Below are 22639 nucleotides of genomic sequence, written 5' to 3' on the forward strand. Positions count from 1 at the left end.
CAATCTGGATTCACGCTAGCAGAGTGAAAAGGGTCCTTGAGGCTTCTTCTCCGGTGACGGACAAAGATAAAGAGGGCGAAGCAGGTGTGAATTCCCTGAACAAAGAGGGGAACTCAGAAGAAGTTTCCCTGAAAAGTGCCTTGCCACAGGCTGAAGATGATGACCCCACAATATTCTGGGAGATTTGTTTGTCTGCTGATAATTATTAATCTTTGTGTTTTCTTGCCAGTCTGGCTTATTACTACATGTATTTATCACCCAGAGGAGATGAGTTTCTTCTGCGGTGCACCAAATAATCAGCCAGTATATGAAGAGCTCAGGAGCATTATCCTTTGCTCCCGTCCCCTTTTATTCTGAACAGAATAGTATAGTCAGGATGGCAAATACCCTAAATGTTAGTTCATTGTGCCTTAAAGACTTACAGAGCCCACGGGATCTTATACAAACATGTGTTATTGCTGTGCCTACACCAGATGAATCCCTCCTTGAAGTCTGGTCGAAGGCTAACAATACACAATCTTTTATTCCTTGTATGACTTCTGTGGGGAGTGTCAGAAATTAGGAAATAGCAGGGATAATATTAGAATAACTACTATTAACGTGACTGCAGCAGAGACTTGTTTTACCTTTTCCCAGGATATGACTTTATATTGTGATAATAGAGACATAAAAAGTGGATTACCTAAGAATAGTGTATATGATTATATTGATGACACTTGTAAAAAGAATAGTAGGCTTGCTAGCTCCCTGAATAATTCCATGAGTTGTAATAAGACCATTGTGACTCCCAGTTTTATCTATAATATAATGCTCCCTAAGGGATGTTTTTTGTCTTGTGGTAACAGCACTTACACTTACGTTCCTGCTAATGTTATTGGAGGTCCCTGTGCGTTATCTAGGCTGACTTTGGCCCTTCCCAGTCAACCCCCTATCAGGAGAGCTTACAGATCGGTTACCAAGACTTTATCAGAAGACTGTGACTCTACTTTACCCCTTCTCAGCCGTACAGAATATACAAGTTTGGGCGCCTCTATATTAGGAGTGCCTGGACTGGCTATATACAATACTCGTACTATAAATTCTATTGCATGTGACTTAGCTAAATCTCTGAATCATACCTCTATCGCCTTATCAGACATGCTTTTAAATATACAAGGCGTATGAGGAGCAGTGCTAAAAACTAGATTTGCTGTAGATTATCTGTTACTTAAACACAATATAGGATGTCAAGATTTTAAAGGAATGTGTTGCTTTAATTTATCTGATCATTCCAGATCAATCCAGTCCCATATACAAGCGTTACATGAAATTGCTAATAATATCAGGAAAGATGTTGATTCATCCTCTTGATGGGACTGGTTATTGAGCTGGCTGCCGGATTTGAGTTGGTTAAGAACATTATTGATCAGTATTACAATTGCTTCCTGATTGTCATATGATGTTGTATCCAATGTATCCCTTCCCTCATACAGATATTTTGTGTAATGTGTCCAAAACCCACAGACCCTGGACAATCATATGCTACTTACCTCTCTATGAGAGAAAGAAGATAAGTCATATTCATGACTTAAGAGGGGATTGAAGGGTTAAATAGAATTAGCTGTATGAAGGACAGGAGGTTGGGTGACATCATATTAAAGGGTGACTATATTTACATTGACCTTCTGTCTGTATAAGGAACTGTTCCTAGGCATTATTATAATGAGAGCTGCAGCTGTTCTTGTATGTATGGATGGATGTATATATAGACCTGTATTGTAAGGAATAAACAGAACTGTTTCTGACATCATACTGCATGTGTCATTGAGAAATAAGTTCTCCAGGCGCCTGTCTTCGAGGACAAAGGAAGGAATCAAGGTGCATTGAGAAGGAATGAACACTTTAAGTGGTATGCTTAGGATCATGAGCAGTTCCTTTCTTTCTCCATACTCTTCTCTTCCCATTACTCTGGTACAAGTCGATCTTGGTCTCATCTGTCCATAGGATCTTGTTCCAGTATTGTGAAGGCTTTTTTAGATGTCCTTTGGCAAACTCTAATCTGGCCTTCCTGTTTTTGAGGCTCACCAATGGTTTACATCTTGTGGTGAACCCTCTGTATTCACTCTGGTGAAGTCTTCTCTTGATTGTTGACTTTGACACACACATACATCTACCTCCTGGACAGTGTTCTGGATCTGGCCAACTGTTGTGAAGGGTGTTTTCTTCACCAGGAAAATAATTCTTCGGTCATCCACCACAGTTGTTTTCCGTGGTCTTCCAGGTCTTTTGGTGTTGCTGAGCTCACCGGTGCGTTCCTTCTTTTTAAGAATGTTCCAAACAGTTGTTTTGGCCACGCCTAATGTTTTTGCTATCTCTCTGATGGGTTTGTTGTGTTTTTCAGCCTAATGATGGCTTCACTGATAGTGACAGCTCTTTGGATCTCATCTTGAGAGTTGACAGCAACAGATTCCAAATGCAAATAGCACAATTGAAATGAACTCTGGACCTTTTATCTGCTCATTGTAATTGGGATAATGAGGGAATAACACACACCTGGCCATGGAACAGCCGAGAAGCCAATTGTCCCATTACTTTTGGTCCCTTAACAAGTGGGAGGCACATATGCAAACTGTTGTAATTTCTACACTGTTCACCTGATTTGGATGTAAATACCCTCAAATTAAAGCTGACAGTCTGCAGGTAAAGCACATCTTGTTTGTTTAATTTCAAATCCATTGTGGTGGTGTACAGAGCCAAAAATGTTAGCATTGAGTCGATGTCCCAATATTTATGGACCTGACTGTATAATGTAGAAAAAGTTAATACAAGCCACTTACTAATTTATTGTGATTGTCCATATTGCCGCCTTGATTCATTATTTCATCACATTATACACTGCTCGTTTCCATGGTTATGACCATCCTGCAATACAGGAGCGGTGGTCGTGCTTGCACACTATAGAAAGAAGCTCCAGCCTATGTGAGCTCTCATGCTCCTGGCCACCAGAGAGGCCGGCCCTCTTTCCTATAGTGTGCAAGTACAGACACCGCTGATGGATTGCAGGATGGTCATAACCATGGAAACGAGCAGTATATAAGGTGATGGAAAAATTAATCCAGCCAGAAAAGGAAGCAAAATGGACAATCACAATACATTAGTAAGTGCCTTGTATTAATGTTCTCTACATGATAAATGCCATTTGCTAAAGTGACACAACCCCTTTAATATGAGATCTTCAGGATCTGAACCCCAGCACCTCACCGATCAGTTGTTTGCCGTGATCTCCTTGCAGATTACAAAGCATAGTGCTGTCCACTGTACAGCGACTGTGACTGTGCTTGGCATAACAGCTCAGCCCCATTGACTTGAACATGACTATGCTGTGCCTGTAACAGAGACTTAAAACAGTACTCTTTGGATTGTAAAACATGCATTGCACACTTGTATTACAATTAATTCCCCACCAACACCACTTGAATTGTGCAGGGAAGGCAGCTTGAGTTCTGTGCACGGTGTAATTTAAGTTTTAATTTCAGTGGTAGGCTACTTTCACACTAATGTTTTTACTGGATCCAGCAGGGTTCAGCAAAAACTGATAATACAACCATCTGCATCCGTTATGAACGGATGCGGTTGTATTACCTTTAAAATAGCCAAGACGGATCCGTCATGAACTGCATTCAAAGTTAATGGTGGACGGATGAGTTTTCTATTGTGTCAGATAGTATCAGAGTTAAAGAGGACCTTTCACTAGTATACAAACTAAAAACTAACTCTATCTGTGGGCAGAGCGGCGCCCAGGGGTCCCCCTGCACTTACTAGTATGCCTGGGCGCCGCTCCGTTCGCCCGGTATAGGCTCTGATGTCTCAGCTCCGTCTGTTGTACTGGACTGATTTTTTGTAGGAGGCGTGTCCCTTGCTGCAGCACTGGCCAATCGCAGCGCACAGCTCATAGCCAGGCTATTAGCTGTGCGCTGCGATTGGCCAGTGCTGCAGCAAGGGACACGCCTCCTACAAAAAATCAGTCCAGTACAACAGACGGAGCTGAGACACCGAAGCCTATACCGGGCGAATGGAGCGGCGCCCAGGCATACTAGTAAGTGCAGGGGGACCCCTGGGCGCCGCTCTGCCCACAGATAGAGTTAGTTTTTAGTTTGTATAATAGTGAAAGGTCCTCTTTAAACAGATCCGTCCCCATTGACTTGCATTGTGGGTCATGACGGATCCGTTCCATGACGGTATGGGAACGCAACCAAACGTAACGGAATGCATTTTGGAGCATTGTGTTCAGTTTCGTTTTGTCCCCATTGACAATGAATGGGGACAAAACGGAAGCGTTTTTGTCTGGTATTGAGACCCTATAACGGATCTCAATACCGGAAAATAGAAATGCTGGTGTGAAAGTAGCCGTAGAAAAATGGCATTATTGCGTGTGCTACAATGCAATATGTTTGAAAACAACACAGATATGATGCCCTAAAGAAAAAAATGAAAAATAATTGTTCAGCTGCAGCAGATAGCGTTATTGCTGTAAAATGCTTCTGCTATAATACAAAAGTATGTACGGGTATGATGCACTAATTCCTCAGCAGTCAGCAATGTAGCATAATGCTAATTGTACTGGGAATAAGCTGCCAATAAGCTAACAGAAACGTTCGGTTTGGAACAAAAAAAAATAAAATAAACTGCTGTGGATGAATTTTTACAAATCGATTCACACATCCTTGATTGAAAACTTTTTATTTACTACAATGGGTTTTCATTATGACTGTTAGGTCATAACTCAAACTAGTTTTACAAAGTACAGTATGCTATTGTTCATTCTGTTCCTGTAACAATACCCGCTTCTTCTCCATTTTAACTACTAGGACATGACGAATGGTTATCTCACCTGTTCCTTTTTTTGTAAATGTAATTAAAGTTTACTGGTAGAATAGTAATGTATAATAACCGCAAATTAACAAGAATAAATAACGAAAAACGACTGAATATTTGTATCTATTTCAGTGAATAAACCGCAAACAACCATTACAAGCAACAAACAGAGTTATATGAATGGAATACAATTTAATCATTAGATTTCAGCCCTTATTAGGAATCCTAGGCCATTAACTTCATGTTCCTTCAATGCCCTTTCTCTTCTCCTTTGCTGCAACACAGAAAGCTGTTGAAGTTCTTTTGGAAGCTCTCTGGAGGTAGGCTGTTCAAGAACATGAAAAGAAAAATCTATGTAACATAATATATATACATACACACATGCGCTCTTTATAAAAAAATGTGCATTACAGATACGCACAATAATACGGTATATATATATATGCTTTCTCGTTAGTACCTGAAAGGGGTTCTCTGGGAATTAACCAAATAAAAATACTTTAATATTACTTTATTATAAATATATTCCCAAATACCATTCATGAGTTATAATGGCTCATTTTGTCTGGGGAGCAATAATTAGGAGAAATAAAATGGTAACACACAAAACTTGCCCTTATCACACAGGACGACAAGTTACTTCACAACACTGAGCTGAAGAGCGGCATCAGCCTCCTCTCTGCTCTGCTTGTTAGGGATTATTATCCCAAGTACAGTTTAAAATGATCTTCAGTTGAATCTCTGTAGGAATGGAGTTCGCGAGGAGACATGAAGTACAGAGAGGAGGGTGGGGTGTGGCTAATGAGCAGCAGCACTTGCATGCAGTCTCCATTAACACAGTCCCACATTACCAATCTGTCCTGTCCATCTTCTCTTAACGTCATGGCTCCTCATGAACCCCATTCCTGTAGAGATTTAGCTGAGAATCTTATCAGCTGTATACAGGATCATAACCCCTGACAAGCAGAGCAGTGAAGAGGATGAAACAACTCTATAGCCTCGTCTAATAGACTGAGAGGTGGCCGCTCCATCCTCAATGCGCCTGCGCCGGGTGTAGATGTGACGTCATCGGCGCAGGCGCATTGAGGATAGAGCGGCCGCCTCTCAGTGCGCCTGCGCCAATTGAAGACAGGTACGGCCGCGGCGCAGGCGCAAGATTTTAAATGCAAGCAGGCAGGGCCAGCAGAGAACGATCCCGTTCCCTGGCCCTGTCAATCACAATGTGGAGGGGGCGTCTTTACGATCGGAGGATGCGGCTGCTACCAGCAAGTAGCCGCCCTACTTGCTGGTAGCAAGGTAATTAGCAGATTTTAAAAGCTTGTTTTAAACTAAATCTACAGGACCAAAATGATTAATTTGATCATGTAGCCATAAATCGCAGTGTAGGGATTATAAGTAAGCAAAAAAAAAATTGGTTTAGTGGGGTGACAGAAGCCCTTTAATTCTGGGGGGCACTAACAGGAGCACTTTTAATTTTGGGGGGCACTAACAAGGGCACTTTTAATTCTGGGGGGTACTAACAAGGGCACTTTTAATTCTGGGGGGCACTAATGGGGACACTTAATTCTGGGGGGCACTAATGAAGTCATTACTATTACCGGGGGCACTATCCATTCTGGGGGGCAGTAATGGAGGCATTAATATTATTGGGGGCACTAAGTGGGACACTTAATACTGGGAGCCACATTATGAAATAGCGACTTAACACCCGTGTTAAGCCACTTCCCCACAACCACATCCCCTTTGGGGTGTGGCTTAACTTGGCTGGTATTTTATGTTGGGAAAGGTGACAACCATAGTTGTCTAAGCTCTTTTTTTTTTTTGCTTTTTGCATGCTTTTAACTGAATGTAATGGGTTTTCAATTCCTAGTTAGCTGAGCGTCACATGACCTGTGATTCTTTCCCTGCTCTGATGACGTTCCGTGCACACTCCTGAGCTGCTGTCACACCCTGACAGACTTGCTACACGTGAGTCTATCTGACAGATTGTTCTGTTTCTCTTTGTTGTGGTTTTGGGCAGGATCCCACCTCCCCACAGGTTCTGCTCATTAGCTATTTAGTGGTGCTATTTATACCCGCCTCTCACTATAGCACTTGCGGTTTATATTTGCTTCTGGAGTTCTCAGCTGGTGTTTGGTGGATCTCCTGATCCCGGTCCGTCTTAAGTTAAGTCCTACTCCTTCCCTTTTGTTGTGTGTTCTGGCTAGGCCTCAGGAAAACGCTGGTTCCTGCACCTTGCACTAGGAACCGGTTGTCTCATCTCCAGCTCCCTAGCTGAGGGTTTGCTTCAGTTTCAGCTAGGCTTATGTTCCAGCGCATGAGCACTTCCACCCTTAGGATTTTCCCATGTTGTAAGCAGTCAGGGAAAGGCTCAGGGATCGTCAGGTGGTGACCTTTCCCTGTTCCCTAGCTTTGGGGCCTAGCCTGGTGTTTTGTTGCTTTTGTTGTATTTGGTTTTCTTCCCTTACCTCACCTACCGTGACAGCTGCAGAAGGAACAGCTCTGTGTCTGTGCACGAAAGGTTGCAACAAGCTACGCCCCCTACACTGCCGATGTGCTGCTGTCTATCCTGTGTCTCCCTCCCACTGGATTCTTCAGCAAAGTGTAACCCCTTCTACTATCAGCAGCACAGATTCAGGACTAGAGGCTCTGCCTCAGATACTGAGCAGCTACAGGGCTTACTCTTCTCCCAAGTGAGCAAGCACTGAGGAGACTAATGCTGTACACAGAATTCTCTCTCCTCACCTTGCCAATACAGAGCTGCAGACTGGAGGAGTTATCTCCTCTGTAGTCTTCTGCTGTCTGCAGAACATTGCACAAAAACAGGTAGAGGGAGGATCATGTGTGTATCAGCAATGTCATTATATTGTACAGCTGGGACTTATAGTCCCACACATACAACATGAGTATTCCAGCAATTAGATTGCAGACAGGGCAAACCTTTTATTCACTCCCTTTGCAGAGCGGAGTGGAAAGACCGTCTTTGTTGACACCCACATATATTTATGAGGAAAACCTTTAGAGATTGTTGATATATGCCCCACAGCTCTGCAACTGCATGTCAACAAAGGGCCAGAACAGAACTAGGGAAATAAGGAATTAGAATTTTTTTTTGCCTAAAACTTTCTTAGGTGATTTATATATTGCTGACCATCAAATTTACAGTGCTTTTTTTTTTTTTTTTTTTTTACATAACTTGGACAGCTCTGTGTCTGTGCACAGGACATGGTGATTTTCCTTTTTTTACTCCCAGCCTTCCAGGAGCCATAATGTTATAGTTATTGCTTTTTGAGGGCTCATTTTTGTGTAGTTCTTATTGATACCATTTTGAGTGTGTATTACTTTTTAATCACTTTTTATTTATTTTGAGGGAGGAGGTGAAACATTGAAAAATCAGCAAATTGGCCATTTAGTTTTTTTTCCATTATAGCATTCACTGTACGGGATGAATAAGCTTATATTTTAGTGGTGGCAGTGTTTTAGGGTGAGGAGGTGCAAATGATCTTTAGATTTTGTATTGATGATTTCTATTTTCATTATAGAGAAAAGGGGGTTATTTGAATATTATTATTTTTTTATATTTTTTTAAAAACCTTTTTCAGATATTTTAAGTCCCCTCAGGGGACTTGAAGATGCAATCGTTTGATCACTTGTCCCACAGACCGCAATGAATTATCACTGCAGCTATGGAAGTTGAGCTATGTTTCTATGGATAGGAACTTCTGCTGTGGTAGCCTTGGATCCTTCAGAAGGCCTGAGGCAACCACAAGGAATGAACAGATCCTCCTAATCATCACGCAGGGGAGTAGTTTGGGCATGTCAGAACAGCTCTACCAGGGAACAAAGGGGTCACCTCCTAGCAATCCCTAAAACACTTTCCCTAAGCTGCCATGCCCATGTGCATATCTAAATGGTAGATATGCACATGCCCACGTACCTAAGACTAAAACACACTGAACCAAACCCTCAGCTGTAGGTAAGAGGGAAAGAGACACCCAGTTCCTTCAACAACTGAAGGAGCTAGTGTCACCCTAGAGGCCTAGTAAAAACAGACACAGAAGGAAAAAGGGAAAAGGACTTATCTAGAGATGTGTTAGAGCAGACGATCCACCAAACTTCCAGAGCTCACACAAGGCAAAACTATAACCTGCAAGGGCTATAGGGAGAGGGAGGAATAAATAGCCTCACCAATTACCTAAAAAACAACACCTGGGAGGAGGTAGGATTCAGTTCAAACCCACAACAAAACAAACTGTCAGATCGCGTCACGTGCAGCAACTCTGACAGATCTCCTCAGAACACCCACAGGGTAGGGCGTGACATTACCTTGTCCTGTCTTTGTCTTCTTATGTTTTTGTTTATGCCTCTGTAGAACATGGGAGTTAATCTTTCGTTGAGAACTGTATCATATACTCAAATCTTTGAGTCCTAGAGAAATGTACATTAACACCTCCTCGGAGGCTTCACCACTATGTTGTTTTACTGTCTTGTATTCACTTGTTTCATTTTCTGCTTTTATAAGATTAAGCTAATTGTTTTATCTCCTACTTGTTATAGGTCTCCTATATAAAACTAATAAAATACTTTTGAACAATAAATTAAAAATGTTCTTAATTTTCTCAAAAGCCTAGCAATTCAGCACAAAACCAAATAGATCCCTACCTATTATACTTCCTATATTATTATTTTATCTATTAGTTAAAATAGCTGTTAGTATCTTCAGATCAATATTCATTAGGGAAATAGGCCTACAAGTTTTAACATTTATATGATCCCTCCCAGGTTTAGGTATTATTGCCTCTAAAAATTCATCATGCTGTCCCAGTTGAATGCAGTGGTGGGTAAGAATCCGCACTGCCACTCCAAAAAGCTTATGGGAGTTCCAGTAAGCTAACCATTCACTTGGATATTAGCCAAAGTATCAACACAGGGAGGGAAAGTTCCAAAACTACAAATGTTCCTGGCCAGCTTTTTTTTGAAACAGAGAAGAAGATTACTACCAATGGATAAGTAGATCTTTGCATTTGAGTTCAAAGAACCAATAAATCTACCTCGAAGAGATGATATGTGATGACTGATGATAACCCCGATATCTGCTGACAATAATTTTAAGAGACCTCTTAACTAGTGGATGTTGTTGCACTGATTTCTTTGGCATCCTCCAAAATGTTTTCAGTTGTGGAATGTTGTGTTTCCCGTGCATTAATCTTAAAGGGAATAGTTAGCTATACAGTTTTGGCTGTTTATTTCTCTTTTATAAGAATATTCTAGGTAAGTCACATTTCCTCCCATTCAGGACAGAAATGAAGGGAACACTTAACTAGTGGTGCAAGTAAGGTTGAAGAGCAGAAACAGTGTCACGTTCAGTGTGGGGGAAAAACACTAAACACAGGAGAGAAGGGGAACAGTAACTGGGCCTGGAAACTAGGGAAGGAACAGGTCACCTAAACAACCCTAATCCAGGCCCTAACTACCTATCAATATGAATAGTCCTTGAAGGTAGGAATATTCATATGCTGTATACCTAGGCCCTTATATCCCTATAAGGCCCTGGAATGAGGTTAGGACCAGAGGCAACCCATTTCTCCTAAGATGGACGAATGGAAGTCTGTGTTTCAGGCCCAGATACAAATAAGAGGGAATATAACACAAAACAATAAGAAAAGACAAGACTTATCTGACAGTAGAAAACTGGCAACTCCAGAAGCACCGGTATCTGCTGAAATATTTTAAAAGTGTCTCACAATGTGTTTGTAATTTATTATTTGCACAAGCACTTTATTTAAAGGGAATCTAATAAAAGCTAAGTTTCAAAGCTACGGTATATGTAAAAAGACGGCTTGTGGTAAAATGACCAAATGTTATAATTTACTGAAAATGTAACGTCATACACATACTAAGAGGTCTTTTCCGATATAGTACCAATGGAAACAGGCACCATAGAGCAGGGGCATTTAGTGGAAGGGCCCTGATGAAGTAGAGTATGAGTTTTTTCTGTACATGATGCCATAAGCACAGAAAACCACATTTTTATAGAGCCTGGAAAATATTTTTAATATGTCATATACAACATTTTATAAATGTTGCAGAATTGTCGTTCCAAATTACCATATGGATATGCTCATATGGGACATATTCAATATGAAAAATTCAACCCAGATTCTGCTGTGGATCTGCAACAAAACCCACAACAAAGGTGTAGCAAGAGCCATAAAAGTTACATGCAGATTTTAAGACTGATTTGACCTTCTACAGGAGCTGAAGGAAAAGTGGGAAGTAGACGTTGGCCCCCTTTCTGACACCCAGTGGGGAAATGTTCTGGCCTACACTCCGTCGCTCTCTTTATAGGACACCTATTTTGCTATGTAAAATGGGCATTCGGACAGATTCTAGTTGGCCTAGATGTACCTATTTGGAGGCGGACACGGCCCATATGTTGCGGTCATATCCAGCAATCACGGGCCTGTGGTCTGCGGTTTACATCCTCTTGGAAGAAGTGTATGATGTTAGGGTACCGAAGGTTCCCAGGGTTGGGCTCCTGGGCTGTGTAATGGACATTCCTACTACAGATATGATACAGTTGGCGCTTGCCAAGATTTTATATCTAACTAGAAAACTCATAGATAAGTATTGTCTACAATCATCTGCTCCTGGGATAACGGAATTAATAAATGTGGTGAATAACATGATTTATATGGAATGGAAAGTATATGTGAAAAGAGGCAATCTTCAGAAGGAAATTCAAGAAACAATGGAATGCTTGGATTGCTCATCCAGGGCTAGCTACTGCGGCTTTGCTGCGCATACAGGTGCTGCCACATAGTGGCTTCTAATCTACCTTAAAATAGCTGGGTTGTTGGGGACTGCTTGGAGGGGGGTGTGGGGAGCAGGGTGGTTATAGGGGGACGTCACTGTTGGGGAGGTGGTTTCTCCACCCTTTTGTACTTTTTGTATTTAGTGTATTTTTGTATGTTAAAAACCCCCCTCAAATAAACAGATCCGATTTAAAAAAGGATTTTAAGACAGATTTGTTGCAGATTTCGCCCTCTGCACTGTAATTGCAGAAATACACAGTATAAATTATGATCCATCAGGGGAGTCCTGAACCAAACGCGTTTCGGGGCTTATAGTCACCCCTTTCTCAGTGGTCACTGAGGAAGGGGTGACTAAGCCCCGAAACGCGTTTGGTTCAGGACTCCCCTGATGGATCATAACAATTTCTGCTGAAAGACCCCAAGTGCCGAACCAACCGCAAAAAGGTAAAGACTCGGCGCGCTATTAACAAAACCATCGCACGGCTACACAAGCTACCTTACACGTGCCAAACAAAGAGCAGCGCGGAAGACTGTGGGAATAAGCTCGCAAGACACCGGCTCCTATTCATAACGGAGCGGTATCTAGAGTCACCAAAGGGATACGGCAGAAGCACCTACGAGGGTCCGGTACAGCAGTCTATGGAACGGGAATACCAGTAGAAGGAAATCGAGTACTGAAGGAACTCAGCGGGACGCCGCTGAACAGCGAGTATAGCGGGACGCCGCTAAAACAAATCACTGAAACTTACTATACAAGTCTTGTTTTACCAGTTTAATTGGAAGGAACGAGATCTTGGAGAGTTTTTTGTCCGCATAGGACACTAACAGTCCCTTAAGATATAGAGCAAAGAGAGTGACTTATTGCTTAATATGGAAGTTTTTCATCTATACCACCCAGATTGTATCATGTGTGTCATTGCATTTTGATACGCATATAGTTATACATGCAGCTAGACTTATTATATATATATATATTTTTTATTGTTTTAGGTGGCATCGGTATGTGCTTTTAGATACGTTTTATGATTATGTTTATATGCATTGTTAGAATATATTGTTCATTTATTAATAACTATATGGTCCCATATAGAACGAGAGTGCCCAGTATTTTCTATTCCAATAGTCCAGAATTGTAGCGTCATGTTCCCTTTAGGGTCCTATTCACATGGCAGTGTCCGTTTTGCAGACTGCGGATCCACAAAACACGAAAATTACTTTAATGGGTCCGCGATTTTGCTAGATGAGGCTAAGACTAGGATATGTCTTATCTTTTGCAGCGTGGCCGAACAGGCCTGGAAGTGTGAGCTTCCGTGTACTTCTGGGTCCATGTGGCCGCACCGCAAAAGACAAGACATGTCCTATTTGTGAACATGCATTTTAAGTGACTCTTGCATTTTCGACATTCAGTACGAGTTCTGGAAAGTTTGTGGGCACATTGGTCTTTCCCACCCACCAAACCTATCTACCAGTTTATTTTCTGCTTTGTCATCTTTTCTCAATCCTAGTTTAAATCCACTGAGGGGCAAATTATCTGTAATATAGTTTGTTCCCCAATGAAAATTTGTCCCAGTGCTCTAGCAACCCAAACCCTTCTGCCCTACAAGAAGACTAAAGCCATACATTCAGGTCCCTAAGCTCCTATTGCATTTTCTGTGTTGTGCATGGCACAGGCAGTATTTCAGAGAATACTACCTTGAAGGTCTTTCCCATAAAGGGGATTTCCGAGATTCTTTTACTGATGACCTATCCTCAGGATCGTGGGGGTCCTGGGTGTCGGACCCCCTTCAATCAGATACTGATTGTCTATCTTTAGGATAGGCCATCGGTATTAGAATGTCGGAAAACCCTTTTAAGCTTGAAACTTAGTTCTTTAAAATTGTTCTTAAATGGGCATTCCCATCTGAGACAATGGAGGCATATCGCTAGGATAGGTGCGGGTCCTATATTGAGTATGGAGCGGGTAAGGCGATGGCTGAAGGACCCTAGGTTTCACTGGGTATGGGCACCACCAAGCGCTCTCCTCATAGAAGTGAAGGCGAGTGCACCGCATTTGTGCATTCATTTCTATGGGGCCTATGGAAATGGCTCAGCTACCTTCGGCGGCCCCATAGAAATGACTGAAGGGCAGCCGCACATGCGCGGTGCACCCTCCTTCACTTTTCCAGCTCTGTTCTCGGTGTAGGTGCGGGTCCCAGTGGTGGGAACTGCACCTATCGGACAGTGGGGGCATATCCTAGTGATATGCCCCCATTGACTAAGATGGGAATACCCTTTTAAGGATCTTCTGCCTATCGTTTATTCTGTCATTGGTTCCAACATGGATCATAACAGTTGGGTCATCACCAGCTCCTACAGTAATTAATTCACCTGTTCCAACACATGCCAAGCACTTGTGCCAGGGTGATGGCAAACTTAGCTGGGGTGGTCTTGGGGACAGATTATTCAATGATTTCCTGAATACAGAACACCCTATAACTAATGCTCTAGTCCTACATGAATTACCATGCCCCCGACTATGAGCTGGGCTGTTCTTCCAGATATTAGAGAGGGCAGTATCCACTAGGAGTTTCAGAAACGGACAACTTAACTTGGCAATGTTACTTGAGACCATAAAAACTGAAGTGGCGTTCTTTTTTGGATCCCTTTCTACTTACCCTGTCTACAATAACCCAGTTACTTGCCTGCTCCTCCTGGCCCATACCTCCATTTCTACCCAACTGCTTGGGTAGAATAAAATAAAAGTAAAGTAATGTATGTACAGGGAATTTATCTCCTGCTTGTAACAAACCCAGTGAGGACAAGCTGACAGGGAGTCTGAAGGGTGTATTAGACTGGCAGATTGTCTGCTCGAGCACTGCTAATGACTGTTCGTAGTAGCGCTTTACTGGCAGTGTAATGCTGCTGTCGATTACCCGATGAACGAGCAAACGTTTGTTAATCGGGTAATTGGAATCTTTCAACAGGTTTAAAAATTATTGTTTGCCGGCGGTGTGTTATCCCCATCTGCTGCAGGCAAACAATGATTCAGCATGGGGACACGCGATGGCATTAGCGATCGCTGCTCCCCATACAGTGGAGGAGATCAATGCCTTCCCAACAATCGCCTGCATAATCTGTCTGTCTTTACAGTTTAAATTAAAGCACCAGGGACAATAAACTCCCCTTTAATTAGGCGCAGAGCAAAGAAAAAAAACTTTTCCATTGTGTCACTTGTTTTGCAAATTTTTTTAATAACCTTATTATATTCTATATATCCTCAAAATATATAAAAATAAAATCTAGCACCAATCACTGAAATTTCACTGTGCCCCCTGTAGCACAGTGATTGGATTTTATCTCAAATTGCAGACATTGGCCAGTCACAATTGCCCCTGGGCAATGAGTAAAGATGTTTTTATTTAGCTCATTCCCCGCCCCCCCCCCCCCCCCCCCCAGAAAAAAAGCACAAATATACATGTCCCCCAATGCTATATGTAGAAACTACAACTTGTCCTGCAAAAAAAAAAAAAACACACCACATTATGCCATGTATATGCAAAAATAAAAAAAAAGTTATTCCAAAATGGTGAGATGAAAAATCCAAAAATGTAAATTGGTCCTGAAAGTCAAGAATGGACTGGTCCTGTAGGGTAAGTTTATGTGCATTTATTCCACCACGTTTCATGCAGATTTCCAATGGACTGCACTACATATTTAATGCCGATTGTACACTATATGTTTGATGGTTAAGATCAGCTAGTCCTCAAGTTAGAGGTTTTCCAATTTTATTATACTGATGACCTATCCAAAGGATAGGTTATCAGTATCTGAGCGGCAGAGGTCCGACACCCAAGGGCCCTGACGAAGAGCTGTTTGAGGAGACCATGGTTCTCTGGCGAGCGCCGCTGCCTTCTTACAGCTTACCAAGCATAGTGCCATACATAGTAGCTGTTCCTAGTATTGCAGCTCAGCCTTCTTCACTTGAATGGGACTGACCTGCACTTACGTAACGTAACCAATGTACATAACGTCACTGGCCTGGGGTAAGCTACGAGAAGGCCATGGTGCTCACAGAAGCGGTGTGTGAACTTCTCAAACAGCTGATCAGCTAAGGTCTGGGTGTTGGACGGGTCACCAATATAAAAAAGTTGGAAAACCCTTTTAATGAGCATGTTGCATTTTTTTTTTTTACATTTTTATTTATATACTTTATCATTTTACAACCATAAACATTACATCCAGATAAGAAAAGGATAGAAAAAATAAAATAAAAAAATGTAACGCCCTCCTAAAGGGGTTATCCAAGACTTATAATGCCTCCACATATGCCAAGGCCCCTCACACAGATTATACTTACCGCTCTCCCCGGCACCCGCGTTGCTTCTGATGCCGGCATGGCCGCTGCAGCATCTCCCCGTTGTGAGGATGAAAACATCTGGCGACCGGAAGAGGGGCTGTGTAGCCAATAGTAGGCCGTGACGGGAACGAGCCATCCTAGCATTGCAGGTGATGCTAGGGAGGCCGATTTCCCTCGCGGCCTGCTATTGGCAATAATGTTAAGAGACCTCTTAACTAGTGGATGTTGTTGCACTGAATTCTTTGGCATCCTTCCAGATGTTTTCAGTTGTGGAATGTTGTGTTTGCCGTGCATTAATCATAGAGGAAATAGCTAGCTACACAGTTTTGGCTATTTATTTCTCTATTATAAGAATATTTTAGGTAAGTCACATTTCCAGTGGAAGGGCCCTGATGAAGTAGAGTATGAGTTTTTTTCTGTACATGATGCACAGAAAGCCACATTTTTATAGAGCCAGAAAAATGTTTTTAATATGCCATATACAACATTTTATAAATGTTGCAGAATTGTATTGTCGTTCCAAATTACCATATGGATATGCCCATATAGGACATATTTAATGTGAAAAATTCTGCCCAGATTCTGCAGCAAAATTCACAGCAAAGGCGCAGCAAGATCCATAAAAGTTACATGCAGGTTTTAAGACTGATTTGTTGCAGATTTCGCGCTCTGCACTGTAAATGCAAAAATACACAGTATACATTAACATGGTGTGTAGTTAAAGAGAATCTGTCACCATAAGTAGTACTGCAGATTGCCATTTATTTTCTTACTGCCCCCTGTCCCCCCACTTTAGCGCTCCCAACTCTGCAGAAATACATTTTCGGGAGTCCAGACCATGTATTTCAGTTCAGCTCTGAGCCCTGATGGGTAATCCAGGGCATTAGCAAAATAAACATTAGGGATCTGGACTTACTGTATATGCAGTGCTACTCATGTATTTCTGCAGATAATGATCCGGAATAGTGGTGTCAGGTTCCCTTTAGGGTCCCATTCACACGACAGTGTCCATTTTGCTGACTGCGGATTCACAAAACACACGCAAGATGAGGCAAAGGCTACGATATGTCTTATCTTTTGCAGTGTGGCCACACAGACCTGGAAGTGTGAGGTTCTGTGGACTTCTAGGTCCATGCAGCCACACCACAGAATACAAGACATGTCCTATTCTTTGACATATCTTGTAGATGGCGGGCACACTGCAGTCAATGGATACGCACCACAATGCGGGGCGCACACAGTCAATATCTGTGTTTTGCGGAACTTCAGTTTGCAGTCCAAAAAAGGGAAATAGTCGTGTGAATAGACCCTTCAATTCACCACCAAAGGATGGACTGTGGATTCCACTGCACTGCAGTGTGGATGGGATTTTTTGAACGTGTGCTGAACACTATAAGAAAGAACAATAGCCTTCATAAATCAATTGTTAGATACCTCACTGCTGGGCAACATATCAGGTGATCCTTGGCTACAGGTATTTAGATAACCATCAACCAACAAAGTGTAGTCAGCCAACATGGCATCGAGCATGGCCGAGCGCAGAGGCAAAAGGTGCACTACTTCCAGAGACAGTAGCTTCAGTGCAGCAGTTGGCAGTGGACGGTCACACCAGATACTCGGGTTGTTCTGCATAGAGATATGATACATATTTAAAAAAAAATGTAAATGCATTACATATTCAGCACAATCATTTGATGGGCTTCAAACTATGTTTCTTTAATTAGACAATTTCAGAAGTCAAGGTCTAGCAGTTTCGAGAATGATACATGTGATGTGCATACAGAAACCTTCAAAGGAGTGTACACATCCTAATCAGTTCATCTGAGTGGGAAGCTGGACCCTGCTGTTCTCAAAACCAGTGGCCTACAAGACTGAAAGCAATTGGAGACATTTTGGAGAATTTGTGAAACCTGCAAATAGACATATCCATAGGTCACCGACTCACTGGTACAAGAAGTACTTATTTCATGATAATGCCAAGTGGTGTGCGTTTAAAATCATATTTAGTGGACAAAAGATATGTGCCAAAATGCATTGGTGAAAGCTATGGGATTTAAACACAAAATTACATAATGAAAGGGTTACCCAAACCTCTTGGATAATAATTAATCCAGCACCTCATCTGCAGACAGGTGTTTTAGGGTGATTGCCCCTCATTGGTGCAGAGGAGAGATGCGCATGGGGCGCTCTGACGTCACTCTGGAGCGCCCCGGGAGCTGCGCGGACTGTAAGTATACCGATCCCCCGCTCCCCGCTCCTACTATGGCAACCAGGACGTTAATAGCGTCTTGGCTGCCATAGTAACACTGAACGCATTTTGAAGACAGATCCGTCTTCAAATGCTTTCAGTTCACTTGCGTTTTTCCGGATCCGGCGTGTAATTCCGGCAAGTGGAGTACACGCCGGATCCGGACAACGCAAGTGTGAAAGAGCCCTAAACCCTGTAAGTTGACCTCCCAGTCATAGCCATCATCCAGCCATGGCTCAGTTATTCCCACTATGTCATAGTCCTACTCAGACATTACTAATTCTAGTTCACCATCAGAACTCTGACATGGATAACACAGAATCCACCATTCACAATTGGTGAGATTACTGTTTATGATCTCCTTCCAGACCTCTGCACAGGTCAGAGCATGCCTAAAAACTCTCCCGTATTAGTCAGTAGCTGCTCTCTGAAGACTAGTGACCAGGGTGAAAATTGCAGGATTATATGCATTTTTTAATATAGTAAAATAAAAATAAATAAAAAGTTCAACATGAAAATGCAATTTAACCCCTTCCAGCAAAAGCCAGTTTGGACTAAACTCTGAAGCCCCATTTTTCAAATCTGACGTGTCAAAAGTAATAACTCTGGAACGCTTTAACTGATCCAAGTGATTTTAAGACTGTTTTCTCATGACAAAATCGTGCTTCATATTAGTGGTGAGTTTGAGTGGATATGTGGTACCTTTACATCTAAAAAAAATAAAAAATCCAACATTTGCAGAAAATTTGGAAAGGTTAGCAATTTTCTAAATTTGAATGTCTATGATTTTAAGACAAATAGTAATTTCTCGCATAATTGTTATTAATGAACATTCCCAATACTGTATGTCTACTCTATGTTGGCATCAGTTTGTAAATGTAATTTTTTTTTTTTAAGGATGTTAGAATTCTGGAAGCAATTTTTAAGAACATTTTTTCAGGTGTAATGTCACATTTGAAGAAATTCCCAACAGCGTATCTTGGTATAATATTTGTTCGTTTCCTGTTATCTTCACATTTTTTACTCCACATAATGTTGTTATTAGTTGATCTAAGGAAACGGGAGAAAGACAACAATATTCTGGCCAACAGGTAAAAAACACATTGTTTTTTAAAAAAAATAAAAAAACCACACACACTAACCTTCACTAGTGTTTCCTTGTATATTAAGAAAGAAACTTGTGAGGGTGACAGCTTAAGATATCGAGTCAAACATTCCTTAACAGTACTTGTGCAACTGGGAAGAAAGCCAGCTGTTTCCATTGAGAATAGGTAGACGTCAGCTACCTACAAAGCATAACACACAAATCAATAAAATTAATAATAGTGAACATTATGTTATTTAGTGCCTTCATTAAGTAAGGGACAAGGCTGTTAAAATAGAATTTTTCCAATGTATGGATAAGTCAATGAAGTACGGTATATATTACATAAAGGTCACTAAATATAATAGACCTTATGCATCACAAACGCCTGCCTTCTTGCTCCTTGACTTGAACATATTTCCATACAGAAGGAAGAAGATTAAAAGTACATTTTCAGAGCATTTACTAGTTAGAATACTGCAATAAGAACTGTTTCCAAGTTCCAATGCCCCATAAACTTATCAATGGCACTGTGGACAGATAAAATTGCATATCCGAAATGTCAGGTTTCCTTTAAACTCTATTGCAATTCAAACATCAATGATAATTCTTTTTAAATTAATGTGCAGTTATAGTCAACTTATTAATTATATTTAGGATACTCAATTGTGTATTTGTATTTCAAAACATACCTGTGTATCAAAGACATTTTTAAGTTCCACACTGTATTGGTGGGCCAAAAAACTCCCAAGCCAGCGGCCGTCATGAACAACCTAAAACAGGGAATATTTATTTTACATTTTTCATATTTGCCCTTACTGAATATTTTACAAGCAATCAATACCATTAAAAGACATATTTTAACTGGCATTCACAAAAGATCTTACTAATATTAACGCTCTATACATTTTATCTCTTGTAAGACCACACCATGAATATGGGATTCTGTTTTGGGCTCCATGCGGTAAACAGGATATAGGACAGCTGAGGAGGGCTCATATGCGGGAGAGTAGAATGTTAAAGGGACACTGACAGGCCCAATAACCATAATTAGCTGTACATATGTATGTACAGGTCTTCTAATGTGCATTAAAAACATATAAGTATACCCCCTGTCCACATTATGAATACAGTTAACTCACGTTTTATAACCTGAAGTAATCGCTGTTCTTTCTGCCCAAGGGGCGGGTTTCAGCTTCTCTTGCGCACAGCCAGCATCAGCCCAACCGCGCGCCGCCCAGCTCATCAATATTCACTTAGCTGGGCGGATTCTGCAGTCCCCGACCGTCCGAGATCCGGCGCATGCCCAATAGAAAGCTATGGGCATCGGACTCGCTTTCGGCTTCTGCGCATGCGCCCGGCACCCATAGCTTTCTATTGGGCATGCGCCGGATCTCGGGCAGTCGGGGACTGCAGAAGCTGCCCAGCTAAGTGAATATTGATGAGCTGGGCGGCGCGCGGTTGGGCTGATGCTGGCTGGGCGCAAGAGAAGCTGAAACCCCACCCCTTGGGCAGAAAGAACAGCGATTACTTCAGGTTATAGAACGTGAGTTAACAGTATACATAATGTGGACAGGGGGGATACTTATATGTTTTTAATGCACATTAGAAGACCTGTACATGCATATGTACAGCTAATTATGGTTATTGGGCCTGCCAGTGTCCCTTTAAATTGGATGGTCGGTCTCTTACATTGGCCTCTTTCACATGAGTCTATTTGCAATGTGTATATGGTGTGTACTTTGTGTACTGGACTATGCAGATATTGCTAATGAATAGGGCTATTCAGATGGGCGTATGATTTCTTTCAGTATTTAAAATACGCGGCGTGTCCGAGTTTTGTGCATATTTGCTTCTAAATACGCCCATTATAGTCTAGGGTAGTCCACCAAAATGCTGGAAGGAAAAATATGCATGTAAATCAGATGAATTACTAAAGCAATACTGAAAACAATCTGGATGGTATAGAATTCGGAATCCATGTTGTAACGTAACGAGAATTCAAAAGATTTCAGAATGAATAGGCTTATGTAGGCTAAGTGAATAAATATATTTACTAAGTGTGATTAAACATAAGATAAAGACAAATCACATACTGAATAATAAAAAGTAAATACATCACTAGCCTAAATGGGTCTATCATGCTATAACACATGGCTGTCTACCACGTTATAACACATGACTGACACCCTAGGGTGGACATGATAAACTTACATCCTACCTAGGATGAAGTTTCAGGTGGAGACCCCCGAATGTATGTGTGCCACAGAGTTTAAACCTTTTAGCCCCTTCTCCAGTGTGCAGCACACGTGTCTGAGATAACTAAGAAATGTGGTCTTATCGACACAATATGGGAACAGTACTAGATTACAAGGCACATCATTACATAGATTTGGTAATAATAAAATGGAACAGAATTAAAGGGACAAAACCAATCAGTACTTAAAAATACCCTTACAATACACATGTGTATTTTAGAGCTGGATTATGGACAGATTTCTATATACTAGTGGGAAAAGAGGCCATTAAAAGACTAGAAATTTGTCTTGTTCAGTTTGGAAAAGATGTGTCACGGAAGGTGTACAGAAAACTAGAAGACACAAAATGAAGATCCGACTGACTGGATCCAAAACTAAGGAACCAAAGGGAGAGCCCTGCAACAGACCTGGCTCTCTCCCTAACTGCTCAGCCTATGCAAAAATCTCAATGGTAGATGATCGCATATCCTCGTTCCTCGACTGTATAACACCTGAACACCCTATAATAGTGAGGGGACACGACCACCGGCTCCCTACACTTGATACGGAGGGAGTCAGGGTCACCTGGGATCCAGCAAACAGGAAAACACAAATGAATGAACAAAACTTATCTGTAGAAGACTCAGTAGTAGCATCCAGCATGCACACACTCCAGGAAGTTGTATAAACCGCAAAGTGATGCAGTATGGGGAGGGATTTAAAGGGATGCAATCAGTGCAACTACCTGACAGCTGAGAGAGGCTAACGAGATGAGAAAACGAAAGCAAAACAAAAGGAACCTCAAGGAGGAGGTTCTGAAGAACGTCTGTCAGAGTTTCTCAAATGTCTGGTGGTGACAGTATGTCTCAGAGCTGATCTAATTTAAATGAATATGTGTGTTGTCACAACAAAGAAATGACACAAGAATAATTTTATAAAGGACAAGAGACATGCATTAAAAAAAGTGAAAAGGTTAAATATACATCAATATGGGAAAAGGTTCTTATTGTTAATGTAGTCAGGCTATGGAATACCGTACCCCAAAAGGCAGTAAAGCAAATAAAA

At 41.5% G+C, this 22639-nt stretch overlaps 1 protein-coding gene across 3 annotated transcripts in view; it reads right to left on the minus strand.

The window, feature by feature from the left end:
• Positions 1–4748: 4748 nt before the first annotated feature.
• Positions 4749–22639, minus strand: part of EXD1 (exonuclease 3'-5' domain containing 1) — an 82295-nt gene continuing 64404 nt past the window's right edge. For all 3 annotated transcript variants that reach the window (XM_044272392.1, XM_044272393.1, XM_044272391.1), the window contains 4 exons: positions 20030–20110; positions 19396–19539; positions 17440–17631; positions 4749–5179 (listed from right to left, as the gene is read on the minus strand). In XM_044272392.1, the coding sequence (XP_044128327.1) occupies positions 5054–5179; positions 17440–17631; positions 19396–19539; positions 20030–20110 (543 nt within the window). In that variant the 3' untranslated portion in view covers positions 4749–5053. The remainder of the gene's footprint in view (positions 5180–17439; positions 17632–19395; positions 19540–20029; positions 20111–22639) is intronic.

Source organism: Bufo gargarizans, chromosome 11 (genome assembly GCF_014858855.1).
Source record: "Bufo gargarizans isolate SCDJY-AF-19 chromosome 11, ASM1485885v1, whole genome shotgun sequence".
Taxonomy (NCBI): domain Eukaryota; kingdom Metazoa; phylum Chordata; class Amphibia; order Anura; family Bufonidae; genus Bufo; species Bufo gargarizans.